The sequence below is a fragment of the Galeopterus variegatus genome, unplaced genomic scaffold, assembly GCF_000696425.1.
Source record: "Galeopterus variegatus unplaced genomic scaffold, G_variegatus-3.0.2 Scaffold102, whole genome shotgun sequence".
NCBI lineage: Eukaryota > Metazoa > Chordata > Mammalia > Dermoptera > Cynocephalidae > Galeopterus > Galeopterus variegatus.
The window spans coordinates 1,025,169-1,049,199 of record NW_007726213.1 but is presented as its reverse complement, the minus strand read 5'-3'; the positions used below and the strand labels follow the sequence as shown (position 1 = coordinate 1,049,199).

At 36.2% G+C, this 24,031-nt stretch overlaps 1 protein-coding gene across 1 annotated transcript; it reads right to left on the bottom strand.

Annotated features, from left to right (window-relative positions):
* Nucleotides 1-230: 230 nt before the first annotated feature.
* On the bottom strand, nt 231-23,582 carry CCDC34 (coiled-coil domain containing 34). Its single transcript, XM_008584237.1, has 6 exons — nt 23,218-23,582; nt 17,687-17,825; nt 11,268-11,375; nt 3,496-3,654; nt 2,828-2,969; nt 231-766 (listed from the first exon to the last, which is right to left on the bottom strand). The coding sequence occupies exons 1-6, from the start codon at nt 23,562-23,564 to the stop codon at nt 552-554; spliced, it is 1,110 nt and encodes a 369-aa protein (XP_008582459.1). The 5' UTR covers nt 23,565-23,582; the 3' UTR covers nt 231-551.
* Nucleotides 23,583-24,031: the final 449 nt, after the last annotated feature.

Sequence of the window (24,031 nt, the reverse complement as noted above, 5' to 3'; positions counted from 1 at the left end):
TTATTTCTTTGTTACAAAACATGCCTCCAGTTAGTTATTTTAAAATATCTACACAGGGAAAAATATACCAAAAGCTATCAACAAAGGCTATTTTTGATTACTCTAAAATTCTAACTCACTTAGATTCTTCAAGAGTTACTGCAAGCATGCAGTTTAGAGATGCTTGTTTGAACAAATTAATCTTAATCTTATGATGTTCATATACATAAACACAAATTAATAACATAGAGTATGAAAGAACACGAGAAAAACTGTTGGTTTTATTGGTATTACAGTGTAGTTTTAATACAAGCTAAATGCAAACACAATTGTTATATATTCAGTCACTTATGCTGCAAAGCACTATGCCAAGATCAACCTTGAAAAGTTTATAAAAACCAAAATGTTAGAGTTCCTCAATGAACCTTAAAGGACTCCATATATACACATGCAAAAATTGGTACTTGTCAATAATCACATCAAATGTTGAGTTACTGATTGAGCAGTAAAAAATGATTTCTAATTTTAAAATTAATCAGCTCCAGGTAAAAGAATGCTCTTTCCCACTTGTGCTATCTTTGTATTCTGCACAGAGTTCCAAGGCAAAGATTGCTTTTGGCTTTATGAACTACCAGAGATGATGACTTATGTGGCTGACTTATCACAGGTCTTTTATTCTTCTTTCCTGATAGATCCTTAGCTTCTTTGGGAGGGGGCATATGAATTGGTTTCCATGGAATTGGATTATAAAAGGCTGGCTCTGGATAGGAATTTCCACTGTAAAAACCTAAAATTATCGAAAAACCAGAACAAAACAAGAAAAAACTTCTTGAGTTCAAAGAAACCACTTATTTAAAAATTCCTAAAAAAAATGTTAAAATGTCAAAAGGGCAAAATATCATTGATAAACCAATTGCATTCATTTAAAACTTGAACTCTTGAATATTTTCAAAGAAGTAACACTTCTCAAATACAGTAAATATTACAGTAGATATTAAAACAAATAATAATTCTAAGAATCCAAATAATGTTAATGTTAAAACCTACATAAATAAAACCTACAAGTTTTACTAAGAAATTAATTTTAGAACCCTTAAATTGAACAAACCCTTTAATTGAACCCTCCGTTATCTTAACTAGATCTGGGAAAATACTGATAGTATACTAGTTCCCTCTTGTCAGACACTAACATTTACAGAAAAAAAATTATTTTGCATATGTAACACTAAAGTGAATCAAGATTCTTATTTATTCTGAAATTCTGAATTACTGTCATTCAAACTGATAAGATTTCATACCACCACTATAATTTTGATTACTAATACTGGAACATTCTTCTACTGATCCATATAAAGTATTTAAAGAATTGTGATTCCAGAGGATGAGGGGGCAGGGAAAGGGAGGAATAAATAGGTGGAGCACAGAAGGCTTTTAGGGCAGCAAAACTATTCTGTATGATCCTGTAATGATGAATATATGACATTAGGCATTAGGCAAAACACATAAAACTGTACAAGAGAGAACCCTAATATAAAATTAAGTTAATAATAATATACTGATATTAATTTATAATGATAACAAATGTACCACACTAATGTAACATGTCAATAATAGGAGAAACTGTATAAGTGGGTAGGGAAAGGGTATAAGAAATATATGTACTTTCTGCTCAATTTCTCTGTAAACCTAAAACTGCTATCAAAATAAATAAATAAGTTAAAAACAATTGTGATGCCTGACATCTAATAGTCACGTAAAGGAGGAACATTTTGCAAATCATCTCCAAATCCTTCAGTCACTATAGGCACATAAACTCCTTTATTTCATAATTTGTAAAAATGATATGAGCATAAAGAATAGAGACTTAAGTACAGCATTTGCAGATAAATATGCTGCTTGCTAGAACTAAACCCATTAAAAATGCGAAAATAAAACAACCCATTATTTTAGCAATTCACAACTGCTAAATTAGCAATTTAATCAATATGTATATTCTGATCTAAAGTTTAAACTTTACTATCCAATCATTAGGTTAAAATCTCCTCTTACTACCCTTTTTTCAAACAAGAAACAACCAAAAAAAGGAGCAGGCTATGCTCAGTAGCTATAATGGATGACCTTTGTGACATATGAGAGAGGCCTAATCCTGACAGCAGGAATGTGTCTTTCAGACACTGGCAGTCCACTTTGGCTGCACAGATATGTCAACACACACTTCACCAAGATGGTCAAAACAAAGTCTGGAATATGTTCTATTGTGTGAACAAAACAGAATGGGAGTATTTTTAATAATAAATCACTTAAACAAGTGAAGGCAGCTGTCAGCAAGGTACGAGCTTCCAACGTGAGGCACAAAGAAAAACATGCATTGCCATTTACCATCAGACCAAGCCTAAAGGCCAGTCAGTTTTCTGTCTGGTTCACGTGCTGTCTAATATTCCACCCTGCAAAAAGATGTGCCAAAGACACTGGAAGCTCTGCTTTAGACAGGATTAGAAAACAGGGGAGGCAAAATGACCCCCTGAATGTCCTGAATTAAGGCTTTATCATCTAAGATATGTAAGAGAATTTTACTTGTTTTCTAATGAAATCATTACTTTAAAGTGTAACTTTGCAGTTTTGCAGCTATTGCTTTTAAGAAATATATATATCTGATTTATGAAGAATGACAATGAATTTGTAGTATCTCTATTGGAACACAGTATGTTACAATATAATCTTCTAAAAAATAGTAATTTGAAAGAAAAATGATTTTTACACATTTCTATTTCTGTCAAAAGGAAACAAAATATATAATATTTGCTTCTGCAAACCATATTTATGTAAGCCACACAACATAAAAACCAACCTGTAAGTTTTCCATTGGCATAACCATAGCTCTTTGCAGCTGGACGAGGCTTATTTTTTGCATTTTCCAACCATTCCTTAAACTTTTTTTCTGCTATTTCCTTTTTCTCCTGTAATTCAGCTTGCCGTTGTTTTTCTTTTTCCTTAAAATGACAAAACCAAAGAAATTTCCAGGGATATTCTGTAACTAAACATTCCATTCAAATTCTACTGATTTTTTTTTCCTCAGTACTTCCCACCCCAATCACTTACTGGCCATAATATTAAATCATATTTCTAAAATTTGAGAGCAAAATTGAACATGATCAGAGATGTGATATTGAGGTGTCTACCTCTGAACATCATCAAACCCAACAAGACAAAAGCAATTTGCTGTTTTAAAAGAATAGTAATTTACAATCCAGTAATAAGACTTTCCATAAAAGTGCAATAACAGCAACAGAAAATTTTGAACCTGACTGAAAAAAATATCAACAGTTTATTAATATTTCTCAACCTAAGAAAACCACAAATCCACATTCATTTTTGAAGCTTAAACACAGCATAATAGAATAAATAGGGACAGCTTCATGTATTTATTTTATGCTAATACAGTGCCAATTTTCTATTAGAAATTTTTTCTAAAATATAGTTGGTACATATGAACACCAAAGCCATGTATAAAAATACCTTTTCTTTCTTCTTTTTCTCACATTCTTCAGCATTTTTTTTCTTTAACCATTCTTGATATTTTTCTTTTGCTTTTTCTTGCAAATGTTCTTTCTCCAGTTCCTTTGCTGCTCTTTCTTCCATATCTTTATTAATTTTTTGTTCCCTTTCTTTTTTTTTCTTAAATAAAAATAGAGGAATTTTAATTTGAATACGTGTAATTATCCTCAATAAGGAAGGATAGTTATACAGTAATTTTCGAAACTTCAACTATTTCTTAAAACAGGTGGTATCACAGTCGTTGGCACAATGTGGTTTATGAAAATATATAACATACCTGCAATCAACTGTTAGTATTAGTCTACCTGCTGGACTTTAAGTTTCATGAGGGGCAGTGGCACAGAACGTGCTCACCAAAGTATACTCACAGCCCGGGAGAATGATGAGTAAATAACAGGTGTACCATAAAGATTTGGTGAATAAATAAGGGAATAAAAATTATAATGTTAGGTTGTCCTAAATCTTAGTATTTTTTAATGGATGTTTACCCTTGCTCTAAAACAGGAGCCACATTATTTCCTGGACGGTTTGCCAATACAAATACTTGGATAAATCTTTGTCACCATTGAGTTTACAGAGGACAAATGGATGATGCCCACTAAATTCTTCACAGAAGGGCACGAAACAGGCAAATTTCTGGCTATATAATTCTTACACAGACCAGAAGATGCCAAACTAAGGCCTGCAGGTCAAATCTGGTCCACCAGCCATCTACATTTGTAAATAAAGTTTTACAGGAACATGGCCACACCTACTTGTTTACTTATTTATTGTTTATGGCTTCTTTTGTACTACTTTTGCAAAGTTGAATAGTTGCAACAGAGACTGTTCGGCCTGAAAAGTCTAAAATATTTACTATCTGGCCCTTTACAGAAAAAAAATGATTAATCTGACAAGGACTATAACTCAATGTTTTTTCCTTCTTATTCAAAAGATAATCTATCAATGCAGCTAAATTCTAAATAACCAATGACATAGCTAGTTTTCTGTATTAAAGGTTTAGAAACTAATTTGCAAGGATAAAAAATGTATGCAATACAAATGCCATATACATAACCCTTCACGGAGCAAAGAAATATAAGTTTAAAAAAAAGGAATTCTTTCCTTGAAAGAATTTTGTAGAATACTTTAATATAAACAATTCAATTAACACCCAATTAACAAATGTCAGTTACATATGATGTTATACCCAGTGTTGTGCAGGAAAGGCAGTTCTTAAAAATCAAAGCCCAAGCAATTCCCCAAATTTCTATCCAAGTTGCTATACTTCCTTGCTAGACAGCTAATAGCTGTGAAATGGAATCCTTTCATGTTGACAACTCAATAGCCATTGGAATAATACTGGATTTTATCTACTTCATACTGTCAAAACATCTACAAATTGAAAAGGATCTCGGAGGGCTGGCCCGTGGCTCACTCGGGAGAGCGTGGTGCTGACAACACCAAGTCAAGGGTTAAGATCCCCTTACCGGTCATCTTCTTAAAAAAAAAAAAAAAGAAAGAAAGAAAAGGATCTTGGAGCATATCTTGCTCAATCTTTGTGTGACTCATGAATCTCCTCCACAACTTCATCAACAAGGAGTCATCCGATCCCTACTGTCAATTAATTCTTACAACCACAATATGAGGTAGATACTATTATCATCACATTTTACAAGGGAGGTAACTAAGGCACAGAGGATAAATAATTCGCCTAAGGTCACACAGATGGTGAATGGCAGATCACTACAGATGATACAGAGATCAAAATAAGAGAATGTTAAAAGCAATTTCATGCCAATAAATTCAACAATTTAAAGGAAATGTCAAAATTCCTTAAAATACACTGCTTCTCAAAATGAATTAAAGAAGAAATAATGTCTGAATAACCCTCTACTTATAAAAACAATTCAAAATTTAAAACCTTTCCACAAAAAACTCCAGCCTCTGATAGCTTCACTGGTTGATTCTATCACACATTTAAGGAAGAAATAATACCAATCCTAGACAAATTATTTTAGAAAACAGAGAAAGAACGAACACATCCAAGCTAATTGTAAGAGCCAACATTATTCTGATAACAAAACCAGGCATGGAAATTACAAGAAAATATCAGGAACAAGGCAAGATAACTACTCTCATCACTGAAAACATGAACTACTTAGAAATACATTTAACAAAAGATATTTAATAGCTTTATACTTTGAAAACTAAAAAACATTGCTGAGAGAAATAAAAGGCATAAATAAATGGAAAGAAAAACCATGTTTATAGATTTAAAATTTGATATTATTAAGATAGCAATTTTCTTCAAAATAATCTATGTATTTAACACAATCCCAGTAGTGCCAAGCACTATTTGAGCATGCATCATTAGGAAAATTGATAAGCTGATTCAACACTGTATATGGAAAGATGCAGAGTAACTAAAACAAGTTTGAAAAAGAAATTAAAAGTTGGAGGATTTACACTGATTTCAAGAACTATAAATTCAAGGATTATAGAGCTTTAGTAACAAGTTAGTATGGCACTGGCATAGGATATAAATCAGTGGAACAGAATAGAGTTCAGAAATAGACCCATACATATATGGTCAACTGACTTTAAACAAAGATACCAAGGTAACTTAATAGAAAAAGGATTATCTTTTCAATAAATAGTGTTGGAACAATTAGATATTCATATGCAAACAAATGAACCTTGACCCTTGTCTTACACCATACATTAAAATTAACCCAAAATACATATATAGCTAAAGCTAAAGTTATAAAACTTCTAGAAGAAAACAATAGAGGATATTTTCATACTCTTGGAGTGAACGAACATTTTTTAAATAGGACACAAAAACTACAAAGTATAAAAGAAAAAATTGAAATATGGAACTTCATAAAACTTTAAACTTCTGCTCTTTAATAAATACCATTAAGAAAAATTAAATGGGAGAAAATATTTGCAGTACACATATTTGACAAAGGAATTGAGGCTTGAATATATAAAAAATTCTTATATCTAGGTTATACAACCCCTGCAAATAATGTGCAAAAGACTTAAACCAACACAAAACAAAGCAAGCCAACAATAAGAGAGATGTAGAAATGATCAGTAAGTGTTATGGACTAAACTGTGTCCCTATCCCACCCCACCCCAAAATTCCTATATTAAGTCCTAACTTGACTATATATGGAGACAGAATATTTAAAGAAGTAATTAAGTTTAAATGAGGTCATAAGGGTGGGACATTAACCCAGTAAAACTGATGTCCTTATAAGAAGACCAAGAGACCAGGGATGTGTGTGCACAAAGAAAAAGCCACGTAAGGACACAGAACGACAGCATTCTGCAGGCCAAGAAGAGAGGACTCAGTAGAAACCAAACTGCAGATACCCTCATCTTGATTTCCAGTCTCCAGAACTGTGAGAAAATAAATTTGTTGTTTAAACCACCTGGTCAGTGGTATTGTTATGGAAGCCCTAGAAAACTGATAAAATAAACTTATGAAAAGATGCTAAACATCATTAGATCTCAAAGAAATGAGAATTAAAACAACAATGGTGATTCCACAATCACTAGAAGGACTTAAAATGACTGACAATATCAAGTTTGGTAAAGATGTGAAGGAACTGAATCTTTCATACAATAGTAGTGGGAATGCAAAATGGTACAAGTACTTTAGAAAACAGTTTGACAATTTCTTATAAAGTTAAACACGTACTTACCACACAGCCCAGAAATTCAGCTCCTAGGCATTTACCCAAGAAAAATGAAAACAAATGTCCACAAAAAGACTTGTACATAAGTGGTCACAGAATTTTATTCAGAATACCCCAAAACTAAAAACAACCCAATTGTCCATCAACTAGTGAATGGATAAATAATTTGTGGTATTCCATAGAATATTGCTCAGCAATAAAAAGGAATCAACAATACATGAAATATCAGGATAAATTTAAAAACAAAAGAAACTCAATACAAAAGAGTATATACTCTATCATTCCATTTATATGAAATTCTAGAAAAAGCAAATCTAATCTATAGGGACAGAAAGCAGCTTAATGGTTTCCTGGGAGCTGGGGCTGGCTAGGGGCAGGGGGTTGCACTGAATGCAAAGAAGCACAGGGAGGGCCGGCCTGGTTTGGGAGCGCAGCGGCGCTCCCGCCGAGGGTTCGGATCCCATGTGGAGACCGGTTCCCGCTCACTGGCTGAGCGTGGTGCGGGCGCAACACCGAGGGTTGCGATCCTGTTGCCAGTCCCCAGTATGGGCGCGACACCGAGGGTTGCGATCCCGTTACTGGTCAGTAAAAAAGACAAAAAGGAAAAAAAAAAAAAGAAGCACAAGGGAACTTTCTGGCGGGGTGGAAATGTTCTGTATCTTGTGTTAGTTAGTTACAAAGGTACATAAGTTTGTCAAAACTGATCTAACTAAAATAGGTATATTTTAGTGTATACAAAATAAAATTGATTTTAAAAAATCAGATAGGCTCCCTGTAGAATTTAAACTAAAGAATAGAAAACAGAATGCCTTTAGTTAGCAAAAAGAGAAAAGAGCAGGCTCTCAGAGTCACTACTACTGAGAGACAGCAGCCAGCTAGTAAATGGCTTCACATTTTCCAGCACGCTAGTTCTTCACTGCACAGAGCACAACAATAAATCTCCCCCTTTTTAAGATGGTGCCTGGGAGGACCTTTGTTTCTTACAACTAAAGGAAACTAACGAAACATCTGGTTACTTAAAGTTTCTGAATTTCTATTTTGGTTCCTCCAATAGTGCCTGGCACATAGTAACAGCTGAGTAAACATTTATGAAAGCATAAATGCACTGATAACAGTGTTATCAATCATATGCCTTGTTGATCTGAATTAATTTTTTACATAAAAAAATCAGTTGTTTTGGAAATTAAAAACAATTTTATTTTAAAATAATTTTTTAAAACACTGAAAGTAAAGGCCCATTTATAAAATATATGACAATACACTGTAAAAAAACAAATCTAGAAAATAAATTAGGATGGCAACACAAATGCAAGAGACTCAGATGAGATAAGCCACTTATTTTAAAAGCATTTAGCAATTTACAGTCACATTATAAGAAAATAGCTTTGCTAATGGGTACATAAATTCTTGTTGTCTGATTTTTTGATAGAACACAGTGAAAATGACTTAGAGAGAAAATAGCAGCCACGGATATAGCTAAAATGTGAATGAAGATGGAAGCGGAGGAGGACCACACACTGTGAAATGTAAATAGAGGAGAAAAAAAGCTAGATGCCAGACAGGAAGAGAAGAACCAGGACAGCAGTCATTACAAACAGAGGAAAATGTAACTTAGGCTGAAATAAGAAATCTGATATTAAAAAAAAAAAAAAAAAAAAAGAAATCAATTATTTCTTAACATGCACAAGAGTTCTGCAGAATAGGTAAATTTAATTTCTGAGGATTCATTTTTGAACTATTCTCAACCTTCTGGAATCTTGACTTCAATAATTAGTGATTTATGTTAGGGCAAGACACTTCCATCAAAAAAAAAAAGAATTTTTTCTCAAATAATTGAATTAGGTCTACTACCCCTAATGAAAACAGTGAATATATCATCTCTGAGCAGTATCTTATATTCTTAGACAAACAACAACTATGTTTGACTGGCATGGTAAAATTAGCTTAATGGATTTAGAAGATAAAGAGCTTTTAGGGGAGAGAGCAAACTCTTCTAAACATGTAAAACTACTTTGTTTTATAGTTATAAACTTCAAAAAGATAACACCCAAAGTTCTATAACGGTCACACAGACTTATTTTGATTTTGGCATTTATTCACAAAAAACTCTTCCTTGTTACATTATGGGCTAAAGCAAACTTAAAGAAAAACCCATAATAATTGACTTCAGAAAAAAAGAACAAATGTGTTTATGATTACGACACACAAGTGCACTCATGCACACACATCTAACCAATTTCCTTCTTATAATACCTGTATGAAGAAGGCCATGTCGTCTTCAATTTACTGAAATTATTCACTCGGTACTCTTATTAATACCACGGGCATTAGATTCAACAATAGTTAAGGACAAAAAATTAGAATTAAAAATTTAAAACTATGTCTTATAATTTAGACATTAGTCTAAATTCATAAAATTAGATTATAATTATAAATGCAGTGCCATGCTAAATATGTAAAAATCACAATAGAACACAAATTGACAACAGAATAAATATTTTTAAAATTTTTAATGTGTTATCCAATACAAGAATATTAAAATTGAAAGGAAAATCATTCATTCGTTCATCCAATTAAATGCTCCCTATATGCAAAGCATTATAATAGATCTTATAATAAATAAAAAGTATATAAAAAACAACTCTTATTATTAAGCATCTTAAAATTACAAGAGAAGTGAAGATATACATACAAGACAGCAACACAACATATACATAATACAAGGCAGTATATGATAAAGTTCCATAAAAATGATACCTATTGAACAAGGATTCACAAGAAAGAATCTCTAGCATGTGATCAGCGAATGCTTCATGTAGGGAATATTTGAGTTGGATGATAAAGGGAAAGACAGGATGGAGAGAATATGATGAGATTTTCCATGCTAATGAAATATCATATGTAAAAATAAGAAAGTAAGAAACAGTAATAACAGAAACATTCTCAAAATTCCTCATGAACACATATTCCTGGGGGCTGGGAAACACAGCCCAAAGCTCAAGATTTCTATGAAATCTATTGGTATCTTAAAAATAATATAAAATCTACATTCTACTCCATTACACATCTGTGCTTGCTTTGATATAAAGATATAACATTTTTTCTCTCAAAATTCTCCAGTAAACTAATATTCCAAGAAGAAGGGCCATTATTATCTTGTGCGTGCTCACAAAATAACCCCAGTAAAAAGCAACAGCATAGAATAAAGGGAACCATAGGTAGAGATATGGCTGAAATGGAAGTTTGGCTCAGAGTAGAGAGCAGAAGGTCTTTAACCAGCCAGGCTAGAGTTGTTAAAACTTACTCAGAGAACGATAGGGAACCATGAAAAAAATTTTTTGAATTGGGGAATAACATTCAGACTTTTTCTGCAAGATTAGTCTGGCAGGGACACAAAGGACAGATTAACTCATTCAACAAATATTTGGAGGCATCAATTATTTGTCAGGTACTAATCTAGCTACTGAAGAACTGAACAAAAGAGGCAAAAAATCCCTGTCCTTATGGAGCTTACAATCCAATGTGGAGAAGTGAACAATAAATAAGTTGAAAGATGTGATAAGACCATTTGGGAAGAGACCACAAACAGGGGAGTAGTAATTATAAAGAAAAAGAGAGGATGAACAACAGAAGAATTCTGATTATGCCTAGGTGACTGAGAAAATAGTAGAACTAATAACAGAAATAAAGGAATTAGGAGACTGGTTCTACAAAGGAAAAATGAGCAAAATGAGTTGTTTTAGATTTGCAGGCTTGGAGGTGCCTGTTTCCCATATGGAAATCCAAGACTCCAGAAGGTCAGGTCTAGAGATGGAGACTTGTTGACTGCCTGTGAGCAGATACTAGTGGAAGCCACAAAGAGAAAAAGGAGAAAAGGAGAGGGCAAAGAGCAGGAGACAGAAACATGGTAAATGTCCATAAAGGTAGGGGGAAAAAAAATCTTAGAAAACTCTAACAAAAATCTAGGTAATGAGCAATAATGCAAAAAAAGACATTGTAAAAGAGATGTTAGTGTGTGTGTGTGCATGCTTTTTTCCTCCTTACCTGTTCATTCTTTTTCTGAACCCATTCCTTGTGCTTTTCTTCAGCAATTATCTTTCTTTTTTCACGTTCTTCCATTTCTTTTCTTTTTTCTAGTTGTTGATTTAATTCCTGTGGATTTTATTTAAACAAAAGGCAACATTTAATGGAAGTACTCAAGTCACATATTTTTAAAAAGGCTGAGGTTAACCAAGTTAAACAAGAATATAGTTTCCTTTATAGAGCATATACCACTAATGACAATAACTTACTTGAGCAACTAGTCTATGATGAAAGACAGCATTGGTAAAAAGTATAAGTCATTTTTTAGAAATGCAAATAATTGCTTGGCAGTAAAACACTAGTTTCTTAGACTAAACTTCAGCTAAATTACCCTCATTGAAATCAACTTTCCCACACATAAATTTTGGCATTACTGCAAGCCATTGGCAGTGGCTCAAGAGAATTGTAACTTTTTTTTTTTACAGTTATAAAAAGCTCCTAGATTCTTGAAGAAGATAAAGGATAGGAATTAAATAATCCCTAAATTAAAAATTTAATTCAGAGTTACACCAAAGAAGAAATATAAAGAAGCCATTCAATTTTCCTTAGGGAAAAAAAGAGTCCAGAGTTTTCTTCACTGATTTTATAGCTGCTGGAGTATAAAACAAAACCACATTCATATCCCAGATTATTTAACTGCCTTGCTGTCACTTGAATCTACACGTTTGGGCATTTCCTCAGGAGAAAGAATGTGAAAGGTATGGCCAAATAAAACTACAAGTTGAATGCCACCACTCTGTCACTCATCAGTTAAATTACTGCATTAGTAGAGAATGCTGCTCAAACTAGACTTCTCTAGGACTCTACTACCATAATTACTTGTTACTTTTCTTCTCTCTCTTAAGATACTAATAATCAGATACTTTTACGTATTTTCCACTGGACCCCTCTCCTATTCCCCAACTCTTCCTTTCTCAGACACCTCACTACTTGGGCATGGATAGTAGTGGGAAGGACAACTTTCCAATTCTAAGACCAATTCCATGCCTTAATGAAGATAAAACTGGACCTCAAGAATATTATCTTTTGTGTTTTAGAACAACTGGTCACAGAATCCTTGTCTTCCAGGACCTTTCATCCTAAAATTCTGCTGTACAGAAAATAGCTGCCCTCACTCAGAAAGTCTTTCAATTTTAAACACCATACCCCTAAAAGCAAATATCCACCTTGGTTTTAAGGATTCTTCCCTACCTCTGCAGCTGTTATTCCTTGATTACTCACTCAATATATTTTCAAAGAGCACCTACTATAGGGCTAGTAAGAACTGAGATCTAAAGATGAAATTCCAGAAGTCTCTGACATAATCTGATCCTCTATACACCAAAGAATTAAGTGCTACATTGTAAGGTACTGTGTATGACAGGAGTCAGAGAAGGGAAGAGAAGATGAGGAGAAACAGTGTGTACCGGGGTAGTCAGAAATGAGCACCATATGAACCACAGTGAACAGTGAGGAGATGGCTTAAAAAGAAAGCTGGGAAGGTGCGGGGGGAGGTGGGTAGGAAATTAGAGTGTAGTACTAAATAGATGGAAAAAGGTCTTTTGAGACAGGCAAAGTTAATTGAATACTATGGAACAAGAATACATGGTAAAAGAGATGATTTAGAGCTTTTAAGGACAAAGGCTGAGGACTGCATTTGAAAGGATCAGTACTATTCTGAGGGAGACTGACCAGGAGGTTGCCACGGTATATGAGCGGTAAGGGGAAGAAGGTCTGAACTTACGTCAGGAAACATGAAAGCATGTATATACGTGTGTGTGTGTGTGTGTGTGTGTGTGTGTATAGACAGAAATATACGAAATATAAAAGACAGTAACAGGCTAGATACAGATCCAACAACTATACAGTCATGCACTGCATAATGACATTTCAGTCAAGGACAGATCGCACATATGACAGTGGTCCTATAGATTACACTGGAGCTGAAAAATTCCTATCATCTAGTGATGCAGCCATTGTAACATCATAGTGTGACACATTAGTCACACAGGAGAAATAAGCCTCAGTATGTAGTAGGCTATACCATCTAAGTTTGTATAAGTATACTCTATGATGATCACACAATGATGAAATCGCCTAATGCTGCATATCTTAGAACATATCCCCGTCATTATGTGATGCGTGACTGTACATCCAAAATTTTCCAAAATAGTCCTTAATTTACTTTCAAGAAAATTATTTACGTGCACAACTAAAGACATTATTGATTATATTTATGTAACTTTTTAAGATTCTTCATATAACTAAATTCAAAAATCAGGAAAAAAAAACAGACCCTATACTCCTACTTTATGTCAATTTTAATTAATGCTGACATAGGGGTTAAAGAAGGAGAAAGGGTTAAAAAGAACCTAGAATATGCTACCACTGACCCAAATAGGGCTCTAATCTCAGAATGTCTGTTCAAGTAATTTGCCAACCCAGGATATACATCACATTCTGAGACATAGCCTTCCCTTCCAAGGCTGGCCCTTTTCAGAATTTCCCACCCCAGTGACTCCATCTGTTCACCATAAAGGGCAAGCCTCTTCCAGGACACAGCTAGAGCTTTCTCTCAAAAGGCCCCTATATGGTCTTCTGGTATACCAATGAATTTTAACAGGATTATAGCTATTTTCCCACAGAGTAAACATTTGATTATAGAAAACCAAAATCCAAAGAGGATTCTAAACATGCATTTATATTTCAATAGGTTTTGCCTACTTTCAAAGAATTCTTTACTACTGAAGGCAACGATTAGAAAAACTTGATAGTTTTTGAGTTTCACCAACTCTATAACTTGCCCTATTCCTTCATAAAGGACTGATGAATGAAAGAGTCAAAGACAAGATGGTGAAAAGAAAAAGCATTTGAACTATTCACAAACTAGATAATTTAGAACAGATTATTATATATTAAAATATTAAAGCAAATGTTAAAAATTAGAATTAGTAAAAGAACATAGTGAATTTAGGGCAGTTGGCTAAAGAATTATTTAAAATAATAAAAATGCATATAAAATGTAAACGACCTACAGAATCAATACACTAGTTTTTTATAATACTAAATTCAATGTTTACCATATTTATCATTTCAACAATAGTTACAAACGTATAACATTTTTCCCCGTATCAGCAAGCCACCAAAAAACAAACAAAAAAAACCACAAATGTACAAAGTTCTGTGTCTCTGCAGAGCTTCCCCATAGGCAAAAAATAAAAATTTTGTCAGTGGGTAATTTTAATGGGTTAAAATAATTTTTTAACTCAGTCCTACAGAGATGTATGAAATAAATCTAAATAAATACCTGTTGCTGAAATCAAATTTATGAGTAGGGATAATCTTTTTAATGATCCAACTATCCTATAAAATTCCTTTAAATTTTAAAGGAAGAAATTTAAAAAGCCAAAGTATGTTAAAAAATAAACACTAAGTCTGACACATTTATTTCTAGAATATATCTTGATATTGTGGAAAAAGCACTTAAATTGGAAGTCAAAAGAGTTAGGTTCCAGTCCCAGCTCTACCATTAATTAAAACCTTGGCAAAGTTGTTCTTTGGCCTTCCTGACTCTTACTTAGCTTTAACAGGAATCTGAGATAAACCATTCCTTATGATTAAAAATCTGTGTTTATAAGGATATGGTTTGTAAACAAATTAGGGAATACAGTATATAAGGACAGAAGAATAAAGAATGACTTGGAAAATAAAACAAAGGGAAAGGCATGAAAAAACTGTGAACACCACAGCAGTTCAAAATGAGCTCATGATAAGTTGAGTAGTTGTCCTAAATGTTATGATATCCCTGGCATGACTGATCTGTATAAGATTCATACTAAAATATTTTGATTACTTCATAGTTAAGTAATGAAGTAGCCATAAGAAATGTCAAACTGCTAAATACATGAAAAGGTTTCAATCTTTCGACCAAATTACAAATAGTTATATCCTGCTACATGCTTCCTATATACTAGGCCATATGCTGATATTCATTTAGTCCTCATAGCAACAACATGAGGTAAATATTATTCTCCCCCTTTCACTGATAAAGAAATGGAGGCACAGAGAAGTCAAGGATTTGCCCAAGGTCCAAGTTTTGAATGCAGGAAGTATGGCTCAAGAATTTACACTTGTAACCACTCCACTATTGACTCTAACATTTGGCTTACAGATGAAGAAACTGATGCTCAGAGAAGTTAAACAACTTCCCCAAGTTCACAGAGTTAGACTGGCAATATTAAAATATCAGCCTTGTTCTGACTGGCTTCAAAGCCCAGGCTTTACTTTCTATAATTTAATTAACTTTTCTTTGTGTATTGACTAAAAACGACTTGAAGTGACCCTCCTTTTTTTAATATAACAAGTGACTTATAGTGAGGCTAGAGATAAAGCCAAATACCATAAATTAAACCCTGCTTTACCACTAACTCACTAGATCAGTGTTTTCCAAATTGTGAGTCTAAAATCAATTTAATGGGTTATAATGAGCCTTAAAAAAAAAAAGAAAACCATACCAGGTTTTGCACAGAATTAATATATTTCTGATATTCATGTACACATATATATGTAGGTATATATTTATGTGTAACATGAAGAAAAATAGATTTCTCACTGCAAACAAATATTTTTAAAAGCTACTTTACTAGATAATGAAATTAATAATATTAGAACTTGAGGTTAAGGGAAGTACTGGTCTGGGGTCTCAAAAGTACATACTGAGGGCTGGCTGGTTAACTTAGTTGGTTACAGTGCAGCCTTATAACCCCAAGGTCACAGGTTCAGATCCCTGTACCAGCCAGCTACCAAAACAAACAAACAAACAAACAAACACACTGATTCTGAAAATAAATGAAAAAGCTTTAAGAAGACTATGAATAGCAAAGATATAAACAGCAATACCAATACAAACAAAATCAGCCATCTTTATACTTTGTTTTGTTTAATCCTTACAAACATCCAATGATATAGGTATTATTTTATCCTTCTTAGACAAAGGAGGAAAGTAAAGTATAAAAGTTTAAACAACTTGCCTGAGGTCACCCAGCAAGTAAAAAGGCTAGAACTAGAGCTTTTATTAAGCCTGCCAGATAACAAACATAAAATCTTTTTCATGCACTGTGCCCTGCTAAGAGGAAATAAGTGCTATTCTCATAGTGTACTTTTCCAGGAACAAATTTGTATTCTAGAAAACACATGCAGGGAAATAGCAGAATATGCTAGTTTCCACAGTCATTTTAATTATGCCAAGCCTCCTGAACATGTGACCGCTTACCTGGTTAGAAACCCATCACAGAAATAACTACTTTCAAATCTGATATGAAAAATTTATTCCAAGGAAGATCACAAAGGGAAAAGCTTTAGTACCCAGGATCTTTGTGGCAACATGGTTAATAACTGACTAGCATATACTGAAATATCCAACCAGTTAACTATGTTTTAATATATCTTTAATACATTTTAAATATACTTTAACATTAGACAGCCATTTAAAATGATGTTATAAAAATGTTTAATAATATAGAAATACATTAATAATATAACAGGCAAAAAAAGTATGTTACCAAAGAGTCTGATCCTATGTCATAATAACAAGAAATATCCCTCACCATTCAAATCTATTTGGTTTCTATATTTGGATAAGAAGAATCAGATAGTTGAGTCTGGACAGTGAGTTTGGGGGATGCCACATTATCCAAAACTATTTGGTTGCTAGGTTCTGAATAGCAAATAGGAAGAGTTCAAAGAATGAGTGATTCATGTGAAAATGTATCTAAAACCGTTTGTGTTTTGGATTTGGATAGTGAGAGTTCAAAAGAGAATCATACACAGAGAAATGCTTATATGCGAAGCAGAGAGGCACAGAGAAACTGAAATGCCCTGAAAGACCAGCAGATTCCCATTGCTCAGCACATACTCACTCTGGGGCACACGCTCTTTGAGTCACATAGGGGTAGATTCCTCCCCCATTTCAATTTTTGTTTCATAGAGTTAAAAATTTTACTTCGTATATAGAGTTGAATCTACCTTAGTTAAATGTACATATGGTGACGCTCCATTGTATGTGTCTGTATTTATGCAGTTGTACATATTTATATTTTTAAATAATTTACTTCGAAGAAAATCTGGATGGCTAGATGCCATAATATTAACAACGGTTATGTTCAGTTGGTGAGATTAGAGGGGATTTTAATTTTCTCAATAACGTTTGACCATATTTTTCAAATGCTCTTATAATGAACAAGTATTATTCCTATAATAAGAATTACTAAAATTGATATAGTAAACTAACAAAAACAAATGCAAAAACCTTGTTTTCAGAGATAGTAACATTAACATTTTAATCTACAACAGCAGATCTACTTTGCAATCTCAGAGATTTAATAAGAACTCTCTAATTTTACCTCTAGAGCTTTCTGTTGCAGCCGGTCACGTTCTTCTTTTTCTTTGCCAACAAACCACACCTCCCACGGTGTCAGGCTGCTTTCTGGTGAGCACACCTGCTTCTGTTCTTCTCGGTTATCTTCTGATTCAACCTCACTGCTACAAAAGAGAGGCTACTATTGCAGCTGTACACAAATTTCTTGTGCTTGCTAGTCAAAATCACTTAGCTATACAGTGAAAGCAAAATTTAATAATGTATTTACAATACTGTGATTTTTACAAATATAGATGAATTAATTACAGTTAAGTATACACATGAAAACATCATGAAAAGCAAGTCCAACATTTGAGTTAGTTTATCCATCACACTGCCTTTGAATTCCTTCACCTTCTATGTGAATGTGATTTTAGACACATTATTTAAAAACTCCTTGGAATAACCCAGACCAAATCCATTTGCCTCAAAGCCAACAAATTTTTTTTTTTTTTTTGTCCTTTTCCATGTCTGGCAACAGATCGCAACCCTCAGTGTCGCGCCCGTACCGGACCGGGACCAGCAACGGGATCGCAACCCTCGGTGTTGCTCCCGCACCTCGCTCAGCCAGTGAGCGGGAATCGGTCTGTATGTGGGATCTGAACCCTCGGCGGGAGCGCCGCCGCGCTTCCCAAGCGGCGCACCATCGCAGTGCGCCACCAGGCCGGCCCAAAGCCAACAATTTTTATAACTAAAAATCTTACCTGGGCAACTAATTACTAAGTACAACACATAATTCTAAAAGGATCTTGGAGGAGACTTTTTCCTTTCTCTCCCTTAAATAGTTCAGGAAAAAAAGAACATGTATATAAACAGAGAGAACGATAAAGCAAATGTGTTAAAATTAGGGATTCTGGATGAAGGGTGAACAGAAATTCCTTATATTCTTTCAACTTCTCTGTAAGTTTGAAATTGTTTTGAAATAAAAAGCCACACACAAAAAAATATGCCCCTTCTCTTCTTTAACATTTTGGTTGACTCCCTTTTGCCAATTCTTAGACAGGGTGTATATGACTCTCCAGTCTGGTTACCTCCTACCATAGTCTCTGTCCTCACCATGCCCCTCCTGTCAGTCTGTCCCTCCTTAGTATAAGTAAAAGTAATTACTCAGTCAGGCTAAAGAGGAGAGGGGAGGTAAAATACTGTAAGTACATATGTAAATAAAGAACACAGGGACTTGGCAAAATACACAAACCTCAAAAAACTTAGGAAAATCTTAACAATCAGCACCCAAGGCAAGAAATGTTCTTTAGGACCCAAGGCAGCTCTGGAGACTAGTTTATTACAGACTCAGCTCCTCTTTGTCTCTTTAACATTCTTGCTTCTAGCAACCAATTGCTTCGTCCACTGCTTTACACTTTTTCTACCTCATAGACTCAGCTTACTCATTTTTTTCTGCTACTGTTACTTCTTCCTGATTCTTGCCCTTATGGAATGTGTTCAAGTGGGAAAGAGACAAAACTGATGTGTTATTTCTTATACTTATCTTTCCTTCTTATTCTTGTAAATCGACCTCATCTGCTCCCACAATTTCAATTATCACCACATGCTGATGATGCTCAGACCAATAATTCCTAGCCAGACCTTTCTCTTGAGTTCCAGACCTTTATTTCCAACCACTTGATGGACAACTCTACTTTGATATCAAACACAATCAGTTGGAAACGAACCTAATCATCTTCCACCATCCACCCACCACCCTCACGACCAAAAAAAGTTTGCTCCTCCTCATAATCCTACCTCGGTGAAAGATACCATCATCCATCCAGTTACCCAGGCCAGAAACCCAGATCTTTCTACCTGCTCCCCCTCCACATCTGGTCCTCCTTACCTCCCACACCTGTATAATCACCTAATCATGACAATTCCACTTCTTTCCATTTTCCTAAGCCGTTTTCCTCTTCAATCTTTCAACTTCTGTCTGGACAGAATGACCTCTGTCCCTCCCTTTCAAACCATTCTCCACACCTGTTGCCAGATTCATCCCTCAAATGCATCCTTCTATAATGTCACTCCCCATTTCAAAGTTCTTCAGTGGTTCCTTTGCCCACAGGATGAAATCCAAACTCCTTAGCCTGGCACACCTGAATCGAACCCTGACTCCCACAAATTGGACCCTGCCTATCTTCCAGACTCTTCTCTCACCCACAGCGGATCCAGACTCTTCATTTCAGTCTTGCCGAACCCCTGCAAGCTAATGAATGTGCTTCACCCTTGTGCTCTGCATCCTTTGTCTAAAACTCTGAAATTCCTTTCCTCCACCTCCACATATGACCATGTTAAGAGCTTAGATTTGGGAGTAAAACAGCCTGGGGAGTGAATCCCTACCTGTATCTTCCTAGCTGTGTACATTTTTAAAAACCCCCTTTAAGCCTCCATTTTCTCAAATCTGTAAAAGGGAGATGACAGCACTGACAACTCCACAGGTAGTATTGCATGAAACAATCCATGCTAAAGCATTTAGTACATTTCTGTGTATTTACACAGTAAGCACTTGGTACATCATTTATTATTATTATTAATTATTATTATCCCTGTACTATGGCTAATTCTTATGTTTCTTTCAAGATTCAACTCCAGCATTATTACTTGTGAAACTTTCTGCAAAAAAAAATCTAGATTGGGCCGGCCCGGTGGCGCACTGCTATAGTGCGCGGCTTGGGAGGCGCGGCGGCGCTCCTGCCCGAGGGTTCGGATCCCACATACAGACTGATTCCCGCTCACTGGCTGAGCGAGGCGCGGGAGCAACACCGAGGGTTGCGATCCCGTTGCCGGTCCCTGGTCCGGTACGGGGGCAACACTGAGGGTTGCGATCCGTTGCCAGACACGGAAAAAAGACAAAAGACAAAAAAAAAATCTAGATTAACTGCTTTGGGCTTCCTGTCACTTGTCCATCTCTGCCACAAGCCAAAAGTTCCTTAAAGATAGAAACCATGTCCTAACTCATTTTTTATTTCAAAAACCTAGCTTAGAGCCTGGAATATAGTAGGCTCCTAAGAAATTCTGTTGAAAGAAGAAATCATTCAGATTAGTGTTTTTTAAAAAATGACACTTTTAATATTACATTTCTTGCCTTAACATTTTTAACAAATGTGTTCAAAACATGTGGCATACACACTACAGCTCTACCCATAATCAAGAAAGGCAAGTCATTCAGGACCAAGATATTTGGCTTTCCTAAAGGACAGTAGTATAAAAGCCAGACACAGCTATATAAATAGCAGGCCCAAAGCATATTATAAAAGACTCCAGGAAAATACTTCTCATTGTCTTAAGCTTCATCTCAGTTGTGGCCTATACAGTTGAAGGTAAATGCATCTTCTAAGCATGGCTCTATTACACCCAAAATACCTTAAGCTCATATGCATCGAGTGCAGCTCATGACTGAATCTATCTTAAAGAAAATTTACCCTATTAGTTTTGCCACAGTCATATCACTACGGCAGGTGAAGAGTGGAGAAAAGGCATAAAATCCCACACAGCTCTAGGTTTGCTCTTTGCTCTACAGTGAAGATGCTCACAGCTCAGAACAATGGCTCGGTTATGACTCATGCTGCCTGCTCTCCTCATCCCATCACCCCCATGCTGTCCAGGGCACCAACTTAAGGGTCAGAAGTAGGGGAGAGGAAGTGCTAGTTTTCCTGAAACATCTGAAAATAATCACTGCATCTATCTGTCCTCTAGGGAGTGGGAAATAGGCATTCATTCAGCATACATTTATTCGGCACCTAATAAGCATCTGATACTTGCCACATACAAGGCCTGGCAATTCCTGCATTCTCTTTCCAGACCCACATCCTAGCTATTCCTTTGATTCATAGGGTCTGAAATGTGATAATGAAGGCAGCGTCAGCCCTAGGGTGCTACCAGCTCATTCAGGCTTTGGATAAGTGAGACATATCTTTGGATAAGTGAGATAAGATATAGACATATCTGGCTTCTCCTCTGGCAGGCTCCATTTGGTCAGAGCTTTGGCTCTTGGAAACTAATGCAAGATCTCAGTAGTTGAGCTTAGTATTGATGGCCATTTATTGCTCAGCCGCTAAACTGTGTCCACATTAGTCCGGATTATGCTCAGAAGGTATTTCCTGAAGCCTTCAAATTTATTTTAAATATCTTTGAGACCAACTCAGTTCTGAAGAATCCCTACAAAGGTCCAGATGAAGATGGACTCCTGAAACCCAATAAATTCTACTACCAGGTTGCCATTAAGTTCTACTATCAAGTTGATAATAAAAGGCTTGTTTCCTGTTGCTAGAACCAATCTGGACAAGAGGCTTGCTTGGTTACTCTTTCTGATCTCCATTCCACCAATGTACTTATTTTTTACTTCTCATCCTTCACAGACTAACTCTTGTAATCATGTATATGGTCACTTCATATGGTTCCAAATTCCATTCACTCACTCTGGGTATGAATGAAGGGAGCTATGTTGCTACTTACCCATGAAGCATGGGTTCTCTGGCCAGTATTTCTTAATTCTCCCCTACTGTGCCTCACACAGCCTGGCCATCAAAAACTTGTAAATGCTTTCTGAAGATGATGCAATGAGTTTACCCCAGAATGGACCTGTCTCAGACATATTCCTAAAGGAATAGGACCTTTGCTTCTATTACTATATACCCGATACTAGAAATGTAGTGTGGGGAAGATAACCTGTTGAGTATACCTAGGTACTAGGTCCAGGTCTGCTAATAACTAGGTGTATACCTTTGAGTCAGACTTTTTATTTGTATTCTAAGCTGCACTTTTATTTGTAAAATGAGTGAATTGATTTAGACTTTAATTCCATGAAGGTAGAGGTCATGTCTACCTCGTTTATGGTCCTCAGTACCTAGACTAACATGTGGCACGAAATAAATATTTGCTGAATGAATAAAACTGTAGAAGTAAACATATTAAGATAATTTCAATAATCCCACTGGTCCTAATATTCTTTGACACAATGACATGTATTTTGATACAAAGACATCTCTTCCACTGTAAGTTCATGCTCAGGTCAGACCCAACCTTGTCTCTGCATGCTGAGGTTGACACTGGTAAGCTTTGTGCTTCAACTCTTTATGACAGAAAAAGTGACCTGCTTATTACAATCTACCTCACTAGCAATCAGTAGGTTTTTTCAAAATAACCATAGGTACTACCTAAGGTGCAGTAAACCATATTTTGGTGTTAAGGTTTTGGACAAGAGTTCTGGAGTCCACAATCAGGCTCTTGAGAATTCATAAAACTCCTGAAATGGCAGCAAAGTTTTATGTTTGAGACTATGTGAGTTTTTCTGGACAGTGAGATTGTAGCAATCATATCTCAGGGAAAAAAGGAGTAAAACTCACAGAATTCAACCACATGTCATTAGGAAGAATTTGCCCAATTCTTTACGTGCAAAAAGGGGCAGCACTTCAGGGTGCAGATGCCTGTGCAGCCTTTGAGGCGGAAGACAGGAGGGTGTTTGGCCGGCACGAAAGGGTCTAAGGAATCTCGAGAAGGGCTGTATCGGCCGGACGGCCTCGGATTTACCTGGAGCACCCCTGTAACTCCATTCCTCTCAGGCTCGTCACCTTGGCCTCTGAGTCATGGGCATCTTCGTCCACGTCTTCCTCATCCTCCCCGTCACCGTCATCCTCGCTAAACGGGAAGCTCCGGTGGCGGAGGGGAGACAACAGCGACATGGTAGAGTTGCTGCTGCAGCTCAGCGACGGCAACGGCGAGCATACGGACATCGCCTCCGCCTCCAGCCTCTGTCCCCGGGCGCCCGTCATGAGGACGGAGGAGCTCCAGGAGGGCCGAGACCTGGATCTACTGTCGGCAGCAAGCCGAGAGGAAGGACTGGGAGAAGCAGCCCCCGACAACCCCGCCGCCCACATCAGGCCCGCCAAGTTCAAACCGGCGGAACCGCGGCGAGGACGTGCTCTCCCAGAAGGCCCCGCGCGCGCCCGGCCGGGCCAATCCGGGCCCGCCCTGGCCCCGCGTTGCCATGGCGACGCGTGGAGCCGGCAGGGCTTTGTCCGGACCTGCCCAGCGCGGCTTCCTCCGCCCGGCCTCTCTCGGCCGGCCCTTCCTCCTCCCTGGCGGGGAAAGTGCCTGCTGCTCATGAGCAACTCTGCACCTCCCCTCCATAACCCCCTGCTCCTTGCTGAACACTCTGAGGGCCCGCCCCTTGTTTGCTGTGGTGATGCAGATCATTTGGTACGTGAAATGTTACTCATCGCTGAGTAAGGTGGATACTTTTAAAGGGTAAGGACAGAAGCCAAAACTACCCCTCATATAATTACAAGGTCAGAATTATAAGCATCAGTCGTGATTTCGTTCAGCACAAGGCCGTATTTTATAA

What these genes read in the sequence shown, in the direction of transcription:
- CCDC34 (XM_008584237.1), bottom strand. Translation starts at nt 23,564, where the DNA reads ATGTGGGCGGCGGGGTTGTCGGGGGCTGCTTCTCCCAGTCCTTCCTCT. An exon ending in GAGTTACAGGGGTGCTCCAG is followed by an intron (nt 17,826 to 23,217) that starts GTAAATCCGAGG and finishes TCTCTTTTGTAG; the next exon opens with CAGTGAGGTTGAATCAGAAG. An exon ending in TTCAGAAAAAGAATGAACAG is followed by an intron (nt 3,655 to 11,267) that starts GTAAGGAGGAAA and finishes TTTTTATTTAAG; the next exon opens with AAAAAAAAAGAAAGGGAACA.